Here is a 19,385-nt window from a genome sequence, read left to right on the forward strand (position 1 = left end):
TTTTTTGCTAGTGCTCAGAATATTAAGAAAAGGCTGGAGACAGAGCTATAGCAATTTCATTACATATAGTGGATAAACAGGAGATAACAGAAAAAACACACAATATATGAGCTTAAAACAAAGGAAGAAGCTTGAGAAAGACACATTTTGGCTAGGAAAAGGAACAAAACTGAAAAAAAGAGGGAATTATAGGACAGAGTGAAGCATCTTGAACACACACACACACACACGTACACGTACACACAACCACAAGCACAGGAAGGACGTTTAAAAGGGAGGTACCGTTGTAAAAGCACCTCCCCACAACAACCAGCAGCTGATGAGGCACCTTCGAGTCCTTCACCCGCACCCACTTACCTATTTCCCTTGATTGGTGCTTTGCAGGTGTTTGCCAGGTGCTCCCTCTTGCTGCTCACCTGGCTTGGGCTCCGTGCAGGTGTCTGGTAAGAGTCTGGCACGTGTTATCTCTTCCTCCATTGTTTTGTGAGGTAATATGACGTTTCTATCGCTACCATTGACGTGTATTCTACTATTTATCCCTATTACTGACGTGTATTCTACTGTCTTTTCCTACTATTGACGTTTCTATCCATACTATTGACGTGTAATCTACCATCTAGCCCTATTACTGACGTATATTCTACCATCTATTCCTACTATTGACGTTTCTATCCCTACTACTGACGTTTCTATCCCTATTACTGACGTTTCTATCCCTACTACTGACATTTCTATCCCTATTACTGCCGTTTCTATCCCTATTACAGACGTTTCTATCCATACTATTGACGTTTCTATCCCTTCTATTGACGGTTCTATCCATACTATTGACGTTTCTATCCCTATTACTGACGTTTCTATCCCTATCACTGACGTTCCTATCCATACTATTGACGTTTCTATCCCTATTATTCACGTGTAATCTACTATGTATCCCTACTATTGACATTTTCTCTACTATTTGTCCCCCACTATTGATGCTTGGGTTGTTGCCTGGCCCACGTATAGTTGTATTTTTCTGTCATTTCCCTATTTTATGAAGTGACGCTGTGTTTTAGTTGCATTTCCTGATATGTGGGTTATTCTCTACCTTTGTGTAGTGTAGGCAGGTGTGTGTTTTTTGTGTTGTGTTAATCTCATTGGTTTATTATAAGGCGGCAAGATAGAGGGACAATTAAGATGACGGGCATATTTATTAAAGAGCCTGGAGAGACCTGTTAAAAGAGTAAGATCAAGAGGGAGAGACAGAGAGTATGTGGTGGAGAGAAAGAAGAAAGGATAAAGACAATATGCAGTGGAAAGAAGAAGGAAGGAGTAAGACAGTATGCAGTTGTAATGCCCCGACGAGCTTCTTTTCCATCCTTCCTATTTCTCAACACGGCCTCTGCGTGTATCGAAATAACACGAGAAATTAATCAAGATCAGGGTATTCGCCGGCTGCCTGGGATTGAACCCGCGACCAGCGTGACGGGAGAGTCGGCCAAAGAGGTACCCCACTGGCTAAGTGGGTTATGGGAGGCTTGTTCATCAGGCCGTCGCCGCACTACACGGCTTTCCTCCCTATGTAGATTAATTTCTGTGTGTTGACAATGTCCCTTTGAGACATAACTCCACAATGTCCCTTTGAGACATACCTCCAACTCTCCCATTTTCTATTACCCTCGGAGCATGGGCCATCCTACCTGTTACCCTTTCGGGGAAGCTCAACAGAACTGCAGGAGAGGATGCCCACCGCTATGCCACCACTGTAATGCCCCGACGAGCTTCTTTTCCATCCTTCCTATTTCTCAGCACGACCTCTGCGTGTATCGAAATAACACGAGAAATTAATCAAGATCAGGGTATTCGCCGGCTGCCTGGGATTGAACCCGCGACCAGCATGACGGGAGAGCCACTCCTTACCGAGTCGGCCAAAGAGGTACCCCACTGGCTAAGTGGGTTATGGGAGGCTCGTTCATCAGGCCGTCGCCGCACTACACAGTGAAAAGAAGGAAAAAGGAAGGAGAAAGACAGTATACAGGGGAAAGGAGAAAGAAAATATACAGTGGAAAGAAGGAAGAAAGGAGGAGAAAGACAGTATACAGGGGGACGAAGGGAGGGAAATATACAGTAGGAAGAAGGAAGGAGAAAGACAGTATACAGTGAAAAGGAGTGAGACAGTATACAGTGAAAAGAAGAAAATAGGAAGGAGAAAGACAGTATACAGGGGAAAGGAGAAAGAAAATATAGAGAGGAAAGAAGGAAGGAGGAAGACAGATAGTATTCAGTGTGCAAGGCTTATTGAAGATACTGTAATATAAATGAATGGTGTCAGACATTATTCTCCTTTACTTAGAACAGGAAGGGTAACATTTATCACAAGAACCTCAACTGTCAGTGTCTTCTTTTCCGAACATGAGGATATTGCATTTGTCATTGATATATTTGGTAATCGTAATGATACATTTCAACAAGGTGTGTGTGGTATTGCTAAGATTGGTCTATATATTTGCTATTTTATGTAAGCTTATATGTTGCAGTCTTTTGAATTAACTTTTTTTTTTTTCTCTTTTCCAGGTTAAGAAGGTGCTGGTGCTGCATTGGACAAAGTTGTAATTATGGAAAATAAGAAACAAAGAAAAATTGACAGTGGTGGCTTCAGGAAACATGAGATTGCAAAAATTTACAGTGAGCCTTATTGTGCTGAAAGACAATGGGACGCTATGCAGGCAGGACAGGCTGAGGCGATGGTGATGGAACAAACTGGTGGTGACCGTGACCCAGCTGGAGGTGACCACAATACACAAGCACCTTCACTAGACTCGTTCAATCTGAGGACCCGGAAAGGAGCAGATCGGTTTGAATTTGAAACAAAATCTTATAGTGAAACCAAAAAATTTGCCAAACAAAGAAAGGAACTTCATAGTAAAGAACCATGGATGTCACGTACACCCAGTGATGAATATAGTAAGAGCAGTAGTAACGGAGAAGAAAAAATTATGTCAGAATCAGCTGATAATGAAAACTTGGCAGAAACACCTGGTGAACAAGAGGAAACTTTTGTGCCTTCTGTTAAATACAACTTTGATAATCCATTGGTGGCAATTACCTACAGTGAAGATTTTAAAACCTCTGAAGAAAACTTCACCAAAGGATGTAAATGGTTAGTTAACACTTATATCTAAAAGTTCCTTGCATTTATACAAAAAGATAAAATATAGACATTTTGGTTGGTGTATAGTTTACAGCCAGATGGGAATCTTCAACTGTATGAGTATAAAGATATGAATGTAGGTGTTTCTTTGATATGTCTCACCAACTGTATGAATCTCGTTACCCTGTGTACAGGTCACCTGATGGGTCTTGTCTTCTGGTAGCCGCCAATGACTCCAGGATGCGGCTCTTCAACCTTCCCTCACCAGTGCTTCAGGGATCATTTCTGTGTAAGTGTGTTGTGTGACATCAAATGTTCATATACTCAGTAATGAATAGTTTTCTTGTCCAACAATAGTGCATGAATAGTTCTCCTGTCTAACAATAGTATATGAATAGTTGTTTCTTGTCTAACAGTACTGTGTGAAAAGTTTTGTTGTCTAACAATACTGTAACATTTACCAGGCGAGTCATGGTTTGCAGAGGAGGCCAAGAACTACAGCACGCCTGCCGTCATTGTCAGAGAGAAGGAGCTTGTGTATGACTACTGCTGGTACCCACTCATGCGCTCTGACAGCCCAACCACCTGCTGGTAAGGGGGTCTCTCACACTGATATGTATTTCCACATGGAGATTGTAAAAATCCAGTGAACTATATTACACTCATTAACTTTAATAATAAGCCACATTGGTTTGTTTTCAGGGTAAAATGAGACTTCTGAGTTGAGGAAGTATTTTCAATACCAGTGATAATGAAGTAATGTTTCCTTTCAGTTTTGTTGCCACTTGTAGAGACCAACCAATCCACTTATGGGATGCTTGGGATGGCCACCTGATTTGCAGCTATCATTCATATAATCAGTAAGTTATTCCATTTAAATAAAGTGATATAATACTTAGTCAGGGTTTTAATTCATTAATACATTTCCTGTGATTTTTTATTTGGTTTGGATATTGCTCATGGTCCACATGGAACACGTTTACACCCATAACATAATTATCTTACTACCTTGCAGCCTTGATGAAATGGTTGCAGCTTACAGTGTTGGGTTTAACCTGGATGGGTCCAGAATGGTGGCAGGCTTCAAGAAGTGCCTGCGCACCTTCCACACCCAACGCCCAGGCAGATACTTTGAGCAGATTGAAGCTAAGGGTAAGTACATTGCATCTTTCCTATAAACTTAATACTCTACTCTGCTTTATAATTTTTAATGCTGTTCCAGATATACAGAAAGAAGAGCATAGAATAATATAACCTTTGTATACATATATTTGCATAGGTTTTCCCACAATGGTGTTTGAAGTGGAATGTGATCTTTTCAGAGCATCCTGGGATCATCTCCTGTACAAGTTTCAACCCTCAGATGCCAGCTATCTTTGCTGCGGGCAGTTACCTTGGTTCAATTGGTAAGACTGAATCCTTTAAGTATACTACTAGCTCTTTGTGCTAAAGAGGCATAACTCGAAAAGTAGACTTTTGCGACGGAAATGAGGTACAAAATCATGCAATTCACTACATTTATAACCAGAAAAACATGAACCACGTAAGACAATCATTGGTTGGGTGAAACTGTAAATTGTCCGAAAATATTTTGGTTGTTCTTTTCTTTGTTGTGACAATTACCTTACCTTACGGAACCTTACGGAGTTACTGGACGCAAGCCAAAGCTAGGCCTCTATGTCCAGATCATTGTCGCTGTCTAAACTAATACTCAGGTGGTGTGCTGGGGTGTCTACCAATTTTTCTTCAAAATTATATTCAATTTGTTGATTTGACCAAAACTTACTTTCCACATTTTTTCCATTCCAGGTCTCTACAACCTAGAGAGGAATAATTTGTTTTGCCGGATTGATGGTGACATGGGAGGTGTGACCCAAGTCAAGTTTTCTTCATGTGGCACAAAACTTTTTTCAGGATCTCGCAAGGTATTCTTGGGTTCAGCAGTGCCTGGGGGCTCTTTGATAGATTTCTTGCATATAAATGTTTTTTTTAACATTGTGTACTTTGAGTTTGGTATTGTTATTGGCTTTTGTTGAAATCCTGCAATTTTTGCCCTCTTTACCCTTTGTTTCTGCAGCTAACAGCTTGGAAAACAGTAAAGGTGGTTTAATGCCATTTCACAAAACTTTTTCTTTTTCTCATAGAACAATGAGATCCTCTGCTGGGACATCAGGAATCCAGGGACATTACTCTGTGGCTACAAGAGGGAAGTTTCTACAAGTCAGAGGATATACTTTGACTTAGAACCTCACTCCAGTAGCTTCCTTGTTTCTGGTACGTATATAGTTTCAATTTACACTTTTATGTATTTGAAAATTAGTCACATAGTGTAACATATATCATCAGTCTCATAACCCCACTTTTGATCATACAGCTCCATGGTTATCTTTCATATTTTGCAGGAGACACCGGAGGACGAGTGTTGAAGTGGGACCTGAATGAGGGGTGGGAGGCTGCCTCTGATGATGAGTTTACTAAGGAACCATCCTCATCATTTGTGGCACATAAGGACTGCACCAATGGAGTGAGGCAAGTACAAGAAATCTTAGGTTTCTCTTATTTACATATTAAGCTAAACAATAATTGAGAAATCACATATAGGCTCCTACTTCCTTTACTATCAGTTATAGTAATCTATCTATATCTCTGATGCCTTGTCCCATCATGTGAATTTCTCCCAAGGGAGTGGCCATGACATAAGTCTCCAATATTCCTTTTCCTGGCACTCCCTCTATGCAAACTAAATCCTTCACCTGCCAACTTTCTCTAATACTTATCCGCTCTAATGATCCATTTTACCAGTTGTCTCCCCATGATGCCATCTCCCTCTGTCCTGTATCATACACTAAACAAAGTTACCCTCATTTATTCTTATGTCCAGACCATCTCATAGCATGGTTTTACCCATTCAACCTCTCCACACTCCACTCTGCTGTTACAGCCATTCCAGAACTCAAACACATCCTCATTACTAGCTCAATCCCATCTTAACACACCACACACACTCTTTCCATAGCTACTTTCCATCGTGTATTCATGATTGCTGTGCTACTTTCCATGTTGATTCATATCCTCCCCCTCCCCCTATGGATATGGCCACACTATATTATCAATTTTATAACTCATACTGCTCACCTCTGCTTTCCTTTATCTCTTCATTTCTTTTAACATGCACCCAGTCCTTATTTTGCTGGTATCATTCTTACCCCCTCCCCCCTCCCAATTTCTCTTAACTTCTGTTCATGATAATAAGGGTGTCAAGATTAACAGTTGTAATTATTGAAAGACATTTGTAACCAATTTGGCATCTTTGCTATATACATATATTTATTTTACAGCATCCATCCTTACTGTCCCGTCCTTGCCACTAGCTCAGGACAACGACACTTTCCTGAGCCTGTATCAGGATCTGATTTAGATTCCTCTTCAGACAGTGAAGAACCAAAGGGTTTGTTCACAAATAGAAGAGCACTGCAGGAAAATGCAGTGAAATTATGGTGGCTAGGAGGAATATAATTACACAGTAATTTCATAGTATGTACAATTATCTGTTCCTATACTACATGACTTTATAATACAAATTTTAAAAAATAAAATTACTTAATTCAATCTGCAGTTTTCTTAAAACCATCTGTGCTTTTCAAACAAGAGACATTGTCAATGGCCCCTAAGTGGTCCTCTTTGTGCTGCATGAAGTGTCCCTGTATGGTGGCGGCACTCACAGGCACCTTGAGGCTCTGGACACTCTGTAAATAAAGTCTTCATTAGAAGGTGGAAGTAAGCTGCATTTGGGGCTGCACTTCTCTACATGGGTAGGTATGCAAATTATTGTAATGCAGTGAAATGCCACAGCACTCTTACCTCTGAGAAGGTAAAAGCTAAGTCAACTGGGACTTCAGGGTAGAATCTTCTAAACATTGTCACCAGCTGGCTTGGCGTGCAGTACCCAATGTACTCCTTCAGATCAACACGACCAGGGCGAATCAGAGCTGGATCAAGCCTGCAGGGAATAAAATGGATGAAAGTAATAAATTGATGACTCACATGTTTACAGCATTTCTTAACCTCAACAGTCTACTCTGCACCAGCATACCTTTCAGGATAATTGGTTGTCATGAACACCATCCTTGCTTCTGATGAGGCAACCCCATCAAGGCAATTTAACAATCCACTGAATGTCAGTCTGTTGAGGCCTGCATAGGCTGCCTTTACTGTGGAAAAAAATTCAAATGAAGCTCTTGCATAACATATCTAAAAAGTAATTCAAATTACAATACACAGATGAATTAAAAATACTCAAAACTAACTTGTAATTTGCAGTCATTTATGTAAACTTACCTTCAGAAGTTTCCTCCCTATTTGCAAAAGCTGAATCAATATCTTCTAGCAGGATTATTGTATTCTGTAAAGTAGAAATAAATTATTCACTCAAGATAGCACTCATAGCAATCCTATTTTCTGTATATGGAGTAGGGAGGCTGGAAATTAACAGAAAAAAGGAAGTGTGAGAAATTAGATAAATGCTAAACACACTGGAGCTAATATGAGTCACAAATCTGAAACTTTACAATTGAAAATCCAAACCTACACAAAAAAATTCTTTCAACATAACATGAAAATGTCATAACCTCACAGAAGCACCACTACCAACACTGCATGAAACCTTGCTACATACTTCTGGGGCAAGTGCCATCAGGTGGTTGAGTCTGTCGTCAGTGAGTCCTCTTTCACTGAGGTTAAGGACACAGATTCCAAGCTGTAGGTCCCCTGCAAGTGCTGTGATGAGGGAACTCTTCCCACAACCAGGGGGGCCGTGCAGTAGGTACCCCCGCCGGTATGGGATGCCTGCCCAAGACATAAAGCAAATGATAATGCTGTCAGGTCATACAGTTTGGTTGGGGTAGTTTAAATATGCTCCCCCACCCTAAACCCTCTGCAAGCTATTTTGCGGCTGTGGTGGCTGCACCGCCACTGCGGCCGCCGCCAGAGGAGGCTACGCTTTCGTGAATATTATGCCCTATTTTCAACAATAAATAATCCTTGAATAGGATTTTGAAAGCATTTTCATGATTGTTGAACGTTTGTAGAAAAGATATATGAAGAGCTAGTGATGTTTCATAATGTAGATAATGAAATACTGGCACAGTACTAAAACAAATTTTTACCAAAAGGAGTAAACATAATGTAATGGTATCAAAGCTGACATATAATATTTGCCTCTGTACAAAAATGTTTCTCACCTCTATTGGAATACCACTCTGGGTTGTTCATAAAATCTTGAACATCTTTACGTATTCGTTCAGAAATCCCTTCATCGAGAACAACTGAGTTGAGTGGCCTGGGTTTCCTTGGGTTGCCGAACTGCCGCCATTCTGAGCCATATGCCGTGTACATAATGGTCTTCCCCTCATTTTGCTTTATGGCCAAGTCACGAGCTGTGGTGGAATTTATTATTTTGATAAAAAATATATGAATTTAAGTACATAAACCCTGATCTAAATATAACACTATTACATGACAGATGCTCCTAGTAAATTATGAACTTTCAAAAGAAGCCCAGATGTCCCTAATTTTGGAGAACTATCTTTCGACACCAGAAACAGAAATAACTAACCCTCAGCTAAAATTTCAAAGAATAGCGGCTTATTCTTGCCAAAGGCTGTGAGTTTGAGATCTTCAAAAGGAACACCCATATGGACATCTATAGTTTGTTGTGACCTTGTCCGCTCTACCCGAATCCAAGTTCTTTTATACCTGAAAAGATTATTACTGTTTCAGTACTTTCTTATTTATTACCATACCCTACTGTATAGTCTTTGTTTAAATAATGAAGAAATAATGCATAAATAAGTGGCTTTAGATGGAACTGCATAGCAAAATGATCATGATAATGGAAATATTCTTCTTTTCATTCACTGCAGAGCAGTATTTGATTTGTCTTGTTTAACAAATGAATAAGAGTTGAAGCATTTATCTTTTGTGATATTTCCAGACAGCATTCAAACTACAGTGAGCTGAGAGATTTTGAGTAAAATACTGAATATCATTTCTTTATTGTTCTCAATGAAGAGAACCATCAATGAAGGACCTTGTATAAACATTTGCCCTCAACCAAGCCAAACACATGGTTAATTATAGTTGGTTCCACGAGAGCTGGCAGAGATTTTCCTTCAGGGGTACACTCGCGAACTTGGTATCATTGCATAGGTGATGGTACTGCACGCTCATTGGCCAATTATTAACTTGTTCTGATGTGCATAAAATTGACTTTGTATTCCTACCAAAACCCCATTTGAGTTGTAAAGTAACAGACTGCACCGATAAAAAATAATGCAATAATATCTTTATTGATAAGTATGTGCCTTTTGAACTATCATAAATGAATCTGAAACGACATTCATAACATAACTAAGTCAGAACTGCACGTAAACGGACAATGTCCAGCGATTGAAGCGACTGTTGAGGCTAGACTTTTTAAACTTTTTACTACTACAAAGTGCTAGGCTACATTCTAATTAACTCATTGTAAGATTTCTTGGTATATTTTTAGGCCTTGCCTAGTCATAATGTGTAGTGATGCTACGGAGTCATAACGGAAACATTGGCCAAAGGCAAGAACCTTTTCATTTCTTTCATCGTCCTATCATTATTCCTGATATATATTTCTAATATTTGTGGGTAATAAACTAATAAATAGCCATAAGGAAGAGCGATTATAAGAATAATTACATTTATATACCAATAGTGTTGATTTTAAGAGGTAGCAGAGAGCAAGAGATAGTAGGCTATGTCATGGCAAACGAAATTGCCGCAGCTTAGATCTAGGAAAAAACAGCCAATGAGCGGCGGGGAGACCGTCACTCAAGAAATGACACCAAGTCCGCGAGTCCACCCTTGAAGGAAAATCTCCTCTAGCTCTCGTGGAACCGACTATAGTGTTGATGATGGGTCATCCAATTATCTAAAGAGCCTATACGATGGCTTATACATAATTTATTACATCACAAATGTTTACCATCGAAGATGACATTCACATGAAATTACATGCATCATTCTTTCAAATGATACTCAGAATCATTAATTACTTCGTTTTGCCTTCACATGAAGAGTAAATGGTATGAATCATGGCATGGAGGAAAACCACAAACTCAGATCTGATAAATTTTCATTTCCATAAACTCTTTTAGAAAGTTAAAACCAATATGCAATCCTTATTGAAATGCTGCACAAGTACACACCTTCACAGATTATACGTTGGAAGAGTTGCTTCTGTTTGCCAAAGGCAGTGAACGTGACATTCTCCCAAGGTGTGCCGTGTTGCAGGTCCAGCGTGTGCTGCTCCCGGGAGCGCTCCACCTTCAGCCAGGTGCCCCCGTACCTGCTCATGCCCCAACCATTAATCCTTTACCCCTTTCCTTGCAGCTACACTAAGAAGACATTTCCATTCAGTTTTATCAATTCACTGCAGAGCAGTATTTGATTTGTCTTGTTTAATAAATTCTGGGCAAAAGCATTTCCACAAGCCTTACAGATTAAAAATATGCAAAAGCTGGTCATAGGCATACCATCACTTTGAAATGATAACTGGATTCAAACAATGGATGAGAGCAAATGAAAACATTCTTCAGTTTATTTGTTAGCAGCTAATCTTAAAACTGACACACTCACCAAAAGAAGTGTTCGCCAATACTGGGAATAAAGTCGTGTCGTGTGGTGATCCTGCCAGTCTCTATTTGCTGAAATTTTGTCTCCACACTGAGATGTTGTGTCTTCTTGGCTCCCTTGAGGGTGATCCACTGCAGCAGCCACTGGTACGATTTGTCGCGGCATGGCACCTCTAGTGTCGTCATGTAGTGTCGACGGAACAGAATCATCCCCATCTGATAAGATAGGATGAATACCAATGAACTCAGTATTATTATGAAAGCTTCTCATTTATCTAGTGAGAGGAAAAAAATCCATAGGTGCATAGTACATACAAATAAAGGCTATATGTGAATTAATCTTACAGAAAAAATATATATATCACTAGCTACATAATGAAATTTGAAAAGTAACCATTACAGCCTTTTCCTTACCATGTAGCCTTTCCTCATGACAGCGGCCCCAGCTCCTATGCCAAACAGCCCAAACCCAGCGCTGAAGTACGGATTGTCCGTCAGGGATGATATGAAGTCCGGGAGAGGCATGGTGGTGGTGATGGTGGTGTACTGGCCTTCACATAGTTAATACTGTGAAAGAAAATGTTTAAGTAAAGGACAGTGGCAAAATATATATAGAAAATGTATTCAAACAGGAGAGTGGTAAAATATGTCAATCAGGGAGGTAGGCGGTGGCTGAACAGATAGCAAAACGGCCCCGCGTTCAGGAGGACGCGAGTTCAATCCCCGACCGGTGCCACCAAGCTGGGATTTTTCAGTCGCCGCCGAGTGGCTTAAAACTACCCACATGCTGTCCAGAAGACCACCTATCAACCCGGACTCTAGATTCTAGGATTAAAGATGAGCTCCAGGAGGGCAGCATGAGCTAATGCAAGATGGCGCCGCTATAAACACTCGCCTGTGCCAGAATGGGGTGGGCCGACCATCAGGACCCACCGGGAAGAAGCCTTGGACCGACCATCAGGATCCACCGGGAAGAAGCCTACCGGCGCAATAGGCCAAGACGTAAAAAAAAAAAAAAAAAAAAAAAACTGCGAAAGGGATGTGTAGTCATATATCTGTCTTCTACTAGCTTTGAATTTTCTTGGAAAATTATAGTACAGAGTGTAAGGATTAAAATAAGTGTAAACAGCAATGAAATATGCTAATCTGTCATGAAGGTTAGTAGAAGACATGTGGCAGTAAGAGAAATTCATAAGGTAGGCAATGAGGTATGTGAAAGTTAACAAATCTAATCTTAGTCCTTATTTAGCTGCACTGATACTGTCTCTTTGGTCTTGTTAGCCAGGCAAGCTTTGACTTTTTAGATTAAAGACAGAGGAATAAATATGTTGATTTCTGATAGATCAATAAAAAAGCACACCAGGAAAAATATACCGAGTTGCATGGGTCAATTTTTGTTACAATATTTTCAATATTTTCTAAAATGTTGATATCTGTGACTTCATGTCTCACAATGGTGCACAAAACTGTTTATTTCTGGTGAGTTTTGATGTTTTTCATATATCTGTTAACTGTTCCCCACAAAAAATAAAACTTCACCCCTCCTTGAACCCCCTTTATACTTATCCATCCAGACAATGTCACCCCTACGGGAGGGAGCTTTGCATCCCTCATCCAACCATTTCTGCTGGAAATGGTCATAAAGAAAGATGAATAGAACAACAAGACATGTCAGAAAAAACAATGCCAAACTCCCATGTGATGGGTGTTAAACTAGATAAATACCTTCTGAAAGGGTCAGCCACTAATAGGAAATAACGCTGCACACAGTGCACAGGCTACACACACATGCCCAGTTATGACTTGTGGCAATGAGGTGGTGTTCTGAGCTACATCTAACAGACAGATACCTAACCTAGTCCCTTCTTCTTCTTCTCCTGGAGTGTAAGAAATCCAAGTAAGAAATCTAGGTAAGAAATCCAAGTAAGAAATCTAGGTAAGAAATCAAGTAAGAAATCTAGGTAAGAAATCCAAGTAAGAAATCTAGGTAAGAAATCAAGTAAGAAATCTAGGTAAGAAATCAAGTAAGAAATCCAGGTAAGAAATCCAGGTAAGAAATCCAGGTAAGAAATCCAAGTAGGAAATCCAAGTAAGAAATCCGAGTAAGAAATCCAAGTAAGAAATCCAAGTAAGAAATCTACGTAAGAAATCTACGTAAGAAATCTACGTAAGAAATCCAGGCAAGAAATCAGATAAGAAACGTTCCTCAGCCGGCCGCCGCTCAGGGATGTGTCTCATTTACCTCGCCCTGAGTGGTTATTCTGGCACCACTGACGAGTTCCTGTTATGGGTGATGCAGGGAGTGGCCACAAGTTCTAAAATACAGGGGGAATATGGCTGAAAGATGAGTGTATCACCTCGTCTTGTTGTGCCATGCCTCCGTCCTGATGATGATGATGATAGTGCCATTCCCTCACTCCTTTGGGTCACTGGGTTACGTTCAGTTATTTCAGATCATAGCCCTCTAGACTCCTTTGGTGCTCTCTACAGAATGTTTAGGGAGTGTAAAGTGCTTCAGGAGGCTAAATTTATCGAAGTTCTGTCTTACGATTATTTCAGATGACTACCCTCTCCATAGACTCCTTTGGTTAACTCACCTGGTTGCTACCCCATGTACAAAAGTTAGGCAATATGAGGTATACGAAATAGGGATAGAAAGGGGGACCTGAAATCTGTAGGTACGCCAGTCTGTAGGAGTTTGTATATAAGTGAGTAGATATAAGACAATTAAGTAAAAAAGACTGAGTTATTTGTGTCCTACCTTGCACAGATCACTTTATATAGATGGGTGTATTAATTATTGTTTAGACTACTAGGTGTATGCTGTGATGAATAGAGTACTGAGGTTAGAATTTAATCAAACTTGTAAAGAATGGGACCAAGGGATACATGTAAGGCAGATTTCAGTTATTTCAGATCATATAACCCTTTAGACTCCTTTGGTACTCTCTGCAGAATGTTTAGTGAGAATAAGGTACTTCAGACGACTAATTTTACCAATGTTTTATCTTAGACAGCTAAATTTACCCATGTTTTATCTTACAGACTGCTAAAATTTACCTTAAGTATAATTAGTTCATGACTTTGAACTTCCCCCACAGTATTAACAGACGTGAGTGACGAACTGTTTTTATCTTCTATCCCAGTAGTGAATAACGAACTGTGTGTGTGTGTGTGGAGTTAATTGATACTATTATATAATGTGATGCTATGAAGCTTAAATGTATGACTGTGAAGACCAACCACCCACTACCCTAATCCTATGTAGGGAAGCACAGAAGACTTGCAGTGCTGGAGGCCCCCATTGGATACAGCAGTGAACATTGTAGAAATAAATAAGAATAAATAAAACAATCTTATCTTGTATTGAATGTGCAGCTTGGTAAGGCTGCACTCACACATACAAAAAAATCACCCATATAACTACAAGAGGCAGATTCACACTCAAGTAAAGTATAAAATATTCTGCCAAGTGGTTAAACAGCTATATTGTATTCACATACTCTCTTTCTCTGAGTTAAGGTTAAATAAATAAATACATTTTGTTTATAAATGTATTAATAAATACAATAATGTATATTTACCAACTAAAATTTACAAACACAGTATAACTTAAGACAGGGAAGCAAGGCACAAAGAGTATTGTCAAAATTATATTCAGCTCCTGGGACTCCATTAATTGTCACCATATGTACTGATTATTAGTCATGCTTCAACTGGATTGATGGAAGTTTGATGCAGCAAGGGAATGAGGGTTTACTGAATAAAATAAAAAAGTCAGAGTAACCTGTGTGTAGGTATTCTACACATAAAAGAGAAGAATATTTCCAGTTCAGCTCATTAGAAATTAGAAGTTATACTTTGACGCTAAGCTACATCTATTTGTCATACTGAGACTATCTACATACAAAAAATGATGGCACTGACTCCACACCCTACAGTGGTGGAAGAGTTCTAACTACATTTTGAAAGCAGAGGCTGAAGCCCCTAAAATGTTGCAAGAATTTGAGGTAAAGTGTTTAATTTACTTTCTGTTCATACATGTACTGTATTTACTTTTAATAACTTACACATTTCAGTAAACTGAGGATTCAGAATACATTTCCTATACTGGGGACTGGCTCTCCCCCTCCTATAATTATTTTTGTTCAGAAATCAAAACTGTTGCAAGATGCCAAGACCTATTACTGACACTAATCAACAATGATATTTACAATGTAAGTGCTTCAAAGGAATCTGGTTCTTCATAACAAAACTGTGCAAAACAAGGACACTGCCTATATCACAAAGGGAAAAAAACCAAGCCTACTCTCTCAAGATGCCTCACACACTCGTGACACTGAGGGAGATCTGTGCTATATGGCTGCTTTGTTGTCCTACACAACACACACACAATCTAATGTTCAGAAGATGTAAGCTGCAGGTCAAGCTCAGGCTTCCACCGAGCCCTGATTCAACCCCCACGAGAGGTAGTCAGGAGTTGTAGCTGCCACGTACTCATCCACCAGCTGCTGCACCACCTCTCTTGACTGATCCAGTTCATCCAAGCTGTCGATAAACATACTTTCCTTGCGGAACTGCTCCAAGAAGGCTTCTCTTTTCCTTAGCTTGTCGTACTGCCTCAGTGTGCGCTCAAACAGCTGCAAAAAGTAGTATTGAAGGATGAACTTTTCATAATGCAGGATGATTAAATGTTACTTTACTGATTACATATCTAATAATCAGTTTCTACATAACTATTCTCTAGGTTTATCAGTTAATTCTACAAGCATCTTCTGCAATGTGAAAAAATTACATTCTTCTCTTAGTTTTCTGCATTGTTTTCAATAATATTCATTTTAAATCAACCACATTTCTTTCACTATTCCAGCTATGCCAAGTCCCTAAGCTCCATCCTTCCACCCCTATAAACACAAACACATACAACTTACAGCAGAGATGTTGGTATGGTTGGCCAGCATGAGGCCAGACACTCTATGAGCTGACTGGATGTATGGAGACTTCTTGGAAAGGGCCACCTGTATGGAGGCTGGCCCCCAAGGGATGAACTGTGCCATTTTTCTCTCCCTTATTCTCTGCAAGGACTTGTGAACCTGTGTTGGGTCAACTTCACCCTGAAATGTGTTTATGAGGTTATGATCCACAACAGATTAGAAATGTTTGTTTGCAAGGTGATGATCCACCTGAATAATCTTTTTTATTTGTTTGTAAGCTTTTGATCCACTACAACAGGTAAAAATTGAGTGCCGAGTTATTGAAATTAAAGTACTGTATATGAATTAGGTTGTTCAGTATTGCCTTTGCCAATAATGATAGCTCAGCTGCTAAAGTTGTGTAATTATTCAAACATTTAACAAAGTCTAAAAACATTACCTGGATGATGTTGAGAATGGATATGTAACAATGCTGGGTGTTGCGGTCAAGGGGTGTTGAGACCATCATATTCTTGGGCTGCAGGAGTCGTCGCATCACATCCAGAACTGTTGTTTTTCTCACAGAGGCCACCTAAAGGATGAGATATTCACCTCAGGATGTTTCCATGTGTATTTGGTGACAATATAGCAATTCATTTTAAGAGTTTTTTGGTAATTGACAAACAGACATTGGAATGATGATGAAAACATTATTATCCTCGTGATAGGAAGATGGAAACGAGCAATAACAAGACAAGACATGGAGATCTATGCCACGCAGAGTAAAGCAATGAGTGCACATCATCCCTTGCCTCACCTCCTGGTCTGTGGTGAGTGGGGTGAAGCCTGTCATGAGGAAGTGGAGCCTTGGGGTGGGGATGAGAGGTGCAATGAGGCCGATCAAATCATTGTTCATGTAGGATGGGTACCTGCAAACATATAAAGTAGTGAATATATAAGGAAATTCTCTTTTATCTATCAAATGTACTTTTTCTACCAAATTCATATTCTCACATGTGTATTTTAGTTGTCTTACAGATATACTTTAACATTTCTGAGTGAATGAATGAAATATCAATGAAAAGACAAGGATATTTTCAGTTTCAGTGGCAGTTTTTTCTTATATATAACCTATTAAAGTTAACAAGAGGGCAAATGACTAAACAATAGAGTTCCACACACCTCAGAGTGGCAGTGGAGACGGACATTATGTTGGAGACGAGGGAGTTGATCTGGGAGAAGGTTGGGTTGTTGATGTGGAGGCGGTCTGAGGCAATACGGTTGAGTGCAGTGTTGTCCAGCACCACCACGCAGTCTGCACTCTGGGTGAGGCGCTTCAGGGTCAAGAGGGAGTTGTACGGCTGAACAACCACATCGCTGAGGAGAAAGATTATTTTGACAAACGCTTACATGGAAATGCTATGGTTAGACATTAAAATCAAGTCTATCAAAGCAGGGATTTTCATATCTGGACAAAAATGCAACTGAAGAATAATTCTTACACTGGGCATATGCATAAAAAATTGAAAAGTTAAACATGAATGGCAAAAAGTTATCAAGATCCCATTTTATGCTAACTTCAGTGAGGCATTAATGTTATGTCATAGGTTTCAGAGTTAACATAAGGTTGACCACATGATAATTTAGTGAAAAATATAACTGGCACATGGATTGGAAGTGAGCTCACCAACCAAATTTTAGAAAGCTTGAGACAAACAATTCTTCTGACAGGTAAGGTAAGGTTTCTCTCACTCACCTGATCTCATCCTGGTTTGGGAACACTGAGTAAGTTTGTACCAGTTTCTTGGGGAAGCGATCATTGAGGCGCTCCAGGATGTATGAACCGAGGCCAGACCCTGTGCCACCTGCAATACTGTGGCACAACACAAACCCTTCAAGGCTGTCTGACCCATCAGCCTCACGGTCAATGATGTCAAACACTTCATCATAGATACGCTCGCCCTGGCTAAACCCGGCGGCCCAGTTATTGCCTGCTCCTCCTCCTTGCTTGGACATGTAGATGTTCTCTGGGTTATAAAGCTGGAAGAAAACACATAATAATAAGCTTGATGCGAAGATACTGGAAATGAGTAAAGACAGTCCATTTACTGCAAGATAAGGCAAGCAGGTAAGTCCATGAAGGGTGATTAGGTGAAAGGAAGACTGTACTGGCATGGACTAAAAATATTCAAATTATTGTAGTAATGTAGGAAAGCAGGAATCAATTTATGAAAGATAATGCAAATGGTTGGATGAGACTGGACTGAAAGGATATTAAAAATCACTTCGCTGCTGCATGATGATAAAATAATTATATAAATGTTTGTTTTATTCCTATATATATTTAAGACTGATAACTAAAACAAAAACCTGACCATAGTGTAGGGAGAGACTGAACTGGCAGGTTAACAAATATTCACTTTACTACAACATAATAAAATAATTAAGTTTATATATGGTAAAGTTATTCCCATATATGATAAAGGCTGATAAATGACAGTTTGGAGGGCAAGACTGGACTGGTATGTTGTAAAAATATATGCTTTACTGCAACCTTAAATAAATCTATAAATGCTGGTTATTCCTATAAATATAAAAGACTAATTAATACATGACATGAGCCTGACCTTAGCATAGGGAGAATTCATGATGCTGTGGATGACCCGAGGCTCCAAATCCAGCAGGACGGAGCGGGGGATGTAGTGCTCGTCATCCGCCTGGTAGAAGAACACATCCTTCCGGTCCGTGCCTTCAGTAGCATAGTCCTCCAGCGTGCCCTCAGGGGAGATCCCATGTTCACTGCAGAGCTTTTTCCAGAACTCAAACCCAACTGGAAATAAAAGTGCTATTGTGATACTGTTCATTCCTATTTCTTATTAGTCTGGCGAAAAATGTGATTTGTATATAACATCTTCATTATCTGATGTAATAATCGAAAAAATCTGATGGAGAATTACTTTTAGGTATAATGATTTGTTTGCTCTTGTGTAAAATATCTATCTTACATGATAAAGTTGATATTCCTCTTTTACCATGAGATCACTGATATTCTAAGCTCTATCATCCTTGCAGCTTCACCTGGTCTTTTGCTCTATATAATAACAGACATGCAAATATATCACAAAGCCCTGTGAACACACACTGAGGTTACCATTCTGTCTATTACCACTGATATTATACTGCCTTTTACCATGAGATCACTGATGTTATATGACCTACCTTACTTCCTTGGTACGGTACTGTAAAAGACATGGAAACAGAACACCAAGCCCACAGTGACCATGTAATCAAGATCCCATCATATGTATAGTATCATACCTCTTACTGATAATACATGCTCTACCTCCCTTGCAGCTTCACTTGGACTATTATTCTACACTGTAATGGACGTGCAAATAAATACGAAGCCCTCAGTGTCACGTACTCTGGTTGCCGCACTGGCCCAACTGCAGGGTGATGATCTCGCAAGGCATCCTCCCCTCCTCTACCCCGTCCTGGGCACACCAATTGCTTCACTCCTACTCTCAGGCTCTCCTTCGCTGCTCTCGTGTCCTGCGGGATGATTCTATGCCTCCCTCCTGGTCCCTGGGCGTGGGTATCCTTCGCCTCCTCCTTGAACGGGGAACTCCTCCTCCAACTTCGATTTGTTTACGTTCAAATGGCGGGAAACTGCCT

General features: G+C 39.9%; 3 protein-coding genes across 6 annotated transcripts; 1 reads left to right on the top strand and 2 right to left on the bottom strand.

Annotated features, from left to right (window-relative positions):
- Positions 1 to 218: 218 nt before the first annotated feature.
- On the top strand, positions 219 to 6,742 carry LOC126998095 (telomerase Cajal body protein 1-like). Of its 2 annotated transcripts, XM_050859481.1 has the most exons (11): positions 220 to 443; positions 2,557 to 3,142; positions 3,328 to 3,422; positions 3,598 to 3,724; positions 3,907 to 3,993; positions 4,149 to 4,285; positions 4,456 to 4,539; positions 4,943 to 5,058; positions 5,278 to 5,407; positions 5,536 to 5,662; positions 6,472 to 6,742. In XM_050859481.1, the coding sequence occupies exons 2-11, from the start codon at positions 2,598 to 2,600 to the stop codon at positions 6,647 to 6,649; spliced, it is 1,626 nt and encodes a 541-aa protein (XP_050715438.1). In that variant the 5' UTR covers positions 220 to 443; positions 2,557 to 2,597; the 3' UTR covers positions 6,650 to 6,742. The 2 variants fall into 2 exon arrangements, with proteins under 2 accessions (XP_050715439.1, XP_050715438.1); XM_050859482.1 differs by lacking the exon at positions 6,472 to 6,742 and having other exon boundaries at positions 219 to 443; positions 5,536 to 6,356.
- On the bottom strand, positions 6,731 to 13,207 carry LOC126998096 (mitochondrial chaperone BCS1-like). 3 transcript variants are annotated; one of them, XM_050859486.1, is made up of 10 exons: positions 13,155 to 13,207; positions 11,212 to 11,364; positions 10,802 to 11,013; positions 8,748 to 8,887; positions 8,374 to 8,568; positions 7,809 to 7,978; positions 7,472 to 7,535; positions 7,227 to 7,344; positions 6,995 to 7,133; positions 6,731 to 6,879 (listed from the first exon to the last, which is right to left on the bottom strand). In XM_050859486.1, exons 2-10 carry the CDS (start codon positions 11,320 to 11,322, stop codon positions 6,739 to 6,741), a joined length of 1,290 nt encoding a protein of 429 aa, XP_050715443.1. In that variant the 5' UTR covers positions 11,323 to 11,364; positions 13,155 to 13,207; the 3' UTR covers positions 6,731 to 6,738. The 3 variants fall into 3 exon arrangements, with proteins under 3 accessions (XP_050715443.1, XP_050715441.1, XP_050715442.1); XM_050859484.1 differs by having other exon boundaries at positions 13,040 to 13,183; XM_050859485.1 differs by lacking the exon at positions 8,748 to 8,887 and adding an exon at positions 10,372 to 10,511 and having other exon boundaries at positions 13,040 to 13,183.
- Positions 13,208 to 14,437: 1,230 nt separating this feature from the next.
- On the bottom strand, positions 14,438 to 19,357 carry LOC126998099 (tubulin gamma-1 chain). Its single transcript, XM_050859489.1, has 8 exons — positions 19,135 to 19,357; positions 18,338 to 18,540; positions 17,467 to 17,750; positions 16,893 to 17,087; positions 16,528 to 16,639; positions 16,171 to 16,302; positions 15,729 to 15,911; positions 14,438 to 15,437 (listed from the first exon to the last, which is right to left on the bottom strand). Exons 1-8 carry the CDS (start codon positions 19,181 to 19,183, stop codon positions 15,228 to 15,230), a joined length of 1,368 nt encoding a protein of 455 aa, XP_050715446.1. The 5' UTR covers positions 19,184 to 19,357; the 3' UTR covers positions 14,438 to 15,227.
- Between the last annotated feature and the right edge of the window lie 28 nt (positions 19,358 to 19,385).

This window comes from Eriocheir sinensis, chromosome 13 (assembly GCF_024679095.1).
Source record: "Eriocheir sinensis breed Jianghai 21 chromosome 13, ASM2467909v1, whole genome shotgun sequence".
NCBI classification, from domain to species: Eukaryota; Metazoa; Arthropoda; class Malacostraca; order Decapoda; family Varunidae; genus Eriocheir; species Eriocheir sinensis.

Coding starts and splice junctions, on each gene's coding strand:
- LOC126998095 (XM_050859481.1), top strand. CDS start 2,598: ATGGAAAATAAGAAACAAAGAAAAATTGACAGTGGTGGCTTCAGGAAA. Junction 3,143..3,327: donor TTCACCAAAGGATGTAAATG/GTTAGTTAACAC, acceptor CCCTGTGTACAG/GTCACCTGATGGGTCTTGTC. Junction 4,540..4,942: donor CAGTTACCTTGGTTCAATTG/GTAAGACTGAAT, acceptor TTTCCATTCCAG/GTCTCTACAACCTAGAGAGG.
- LOC126998096 (XM_050859486.1), bottom strand. CDS start 11,322: ATGCCTCTCCCGGACTTCATATCATCCCTGACGGACAATCCGTACTTC. Junction 8,888..10,801: donor ATTGGCGAACACTTCTTTTG/GTGAGTGTGTCA, acceptor TAATCTTTTCAG/GTATAAAAGAACTTGGATTC. Junction 7,345..7,471: donor TAGGGAGGAAACTTCTGAAG/GTAAGTTTACAT, acceptor TTTTTTCCACAG/TAAAGGCAGCCTATGCAGGC.
- LOC126998099 (XM_050859489.1), bottom strand. CDS start 19,183: ATGCCTTGCGAGATCATCACCCTGCAGTTGGGCCAGTGCGGCAACCAG. Junction 17,751..18,337: donor TGAATTCTCCCTATGCTAAG/GTCAGGCTCATG, acceptor GTTTTCTTCCAG/CTTTATAACCCAGAGAACAT. Junction 17,088..17,466: donor CCAAACCAGGATGAGATCAG/GTGAGTGAGAGA, acceptor CTTTCTCCTCAG/CGATGTGGTTGTTCAGCCGT.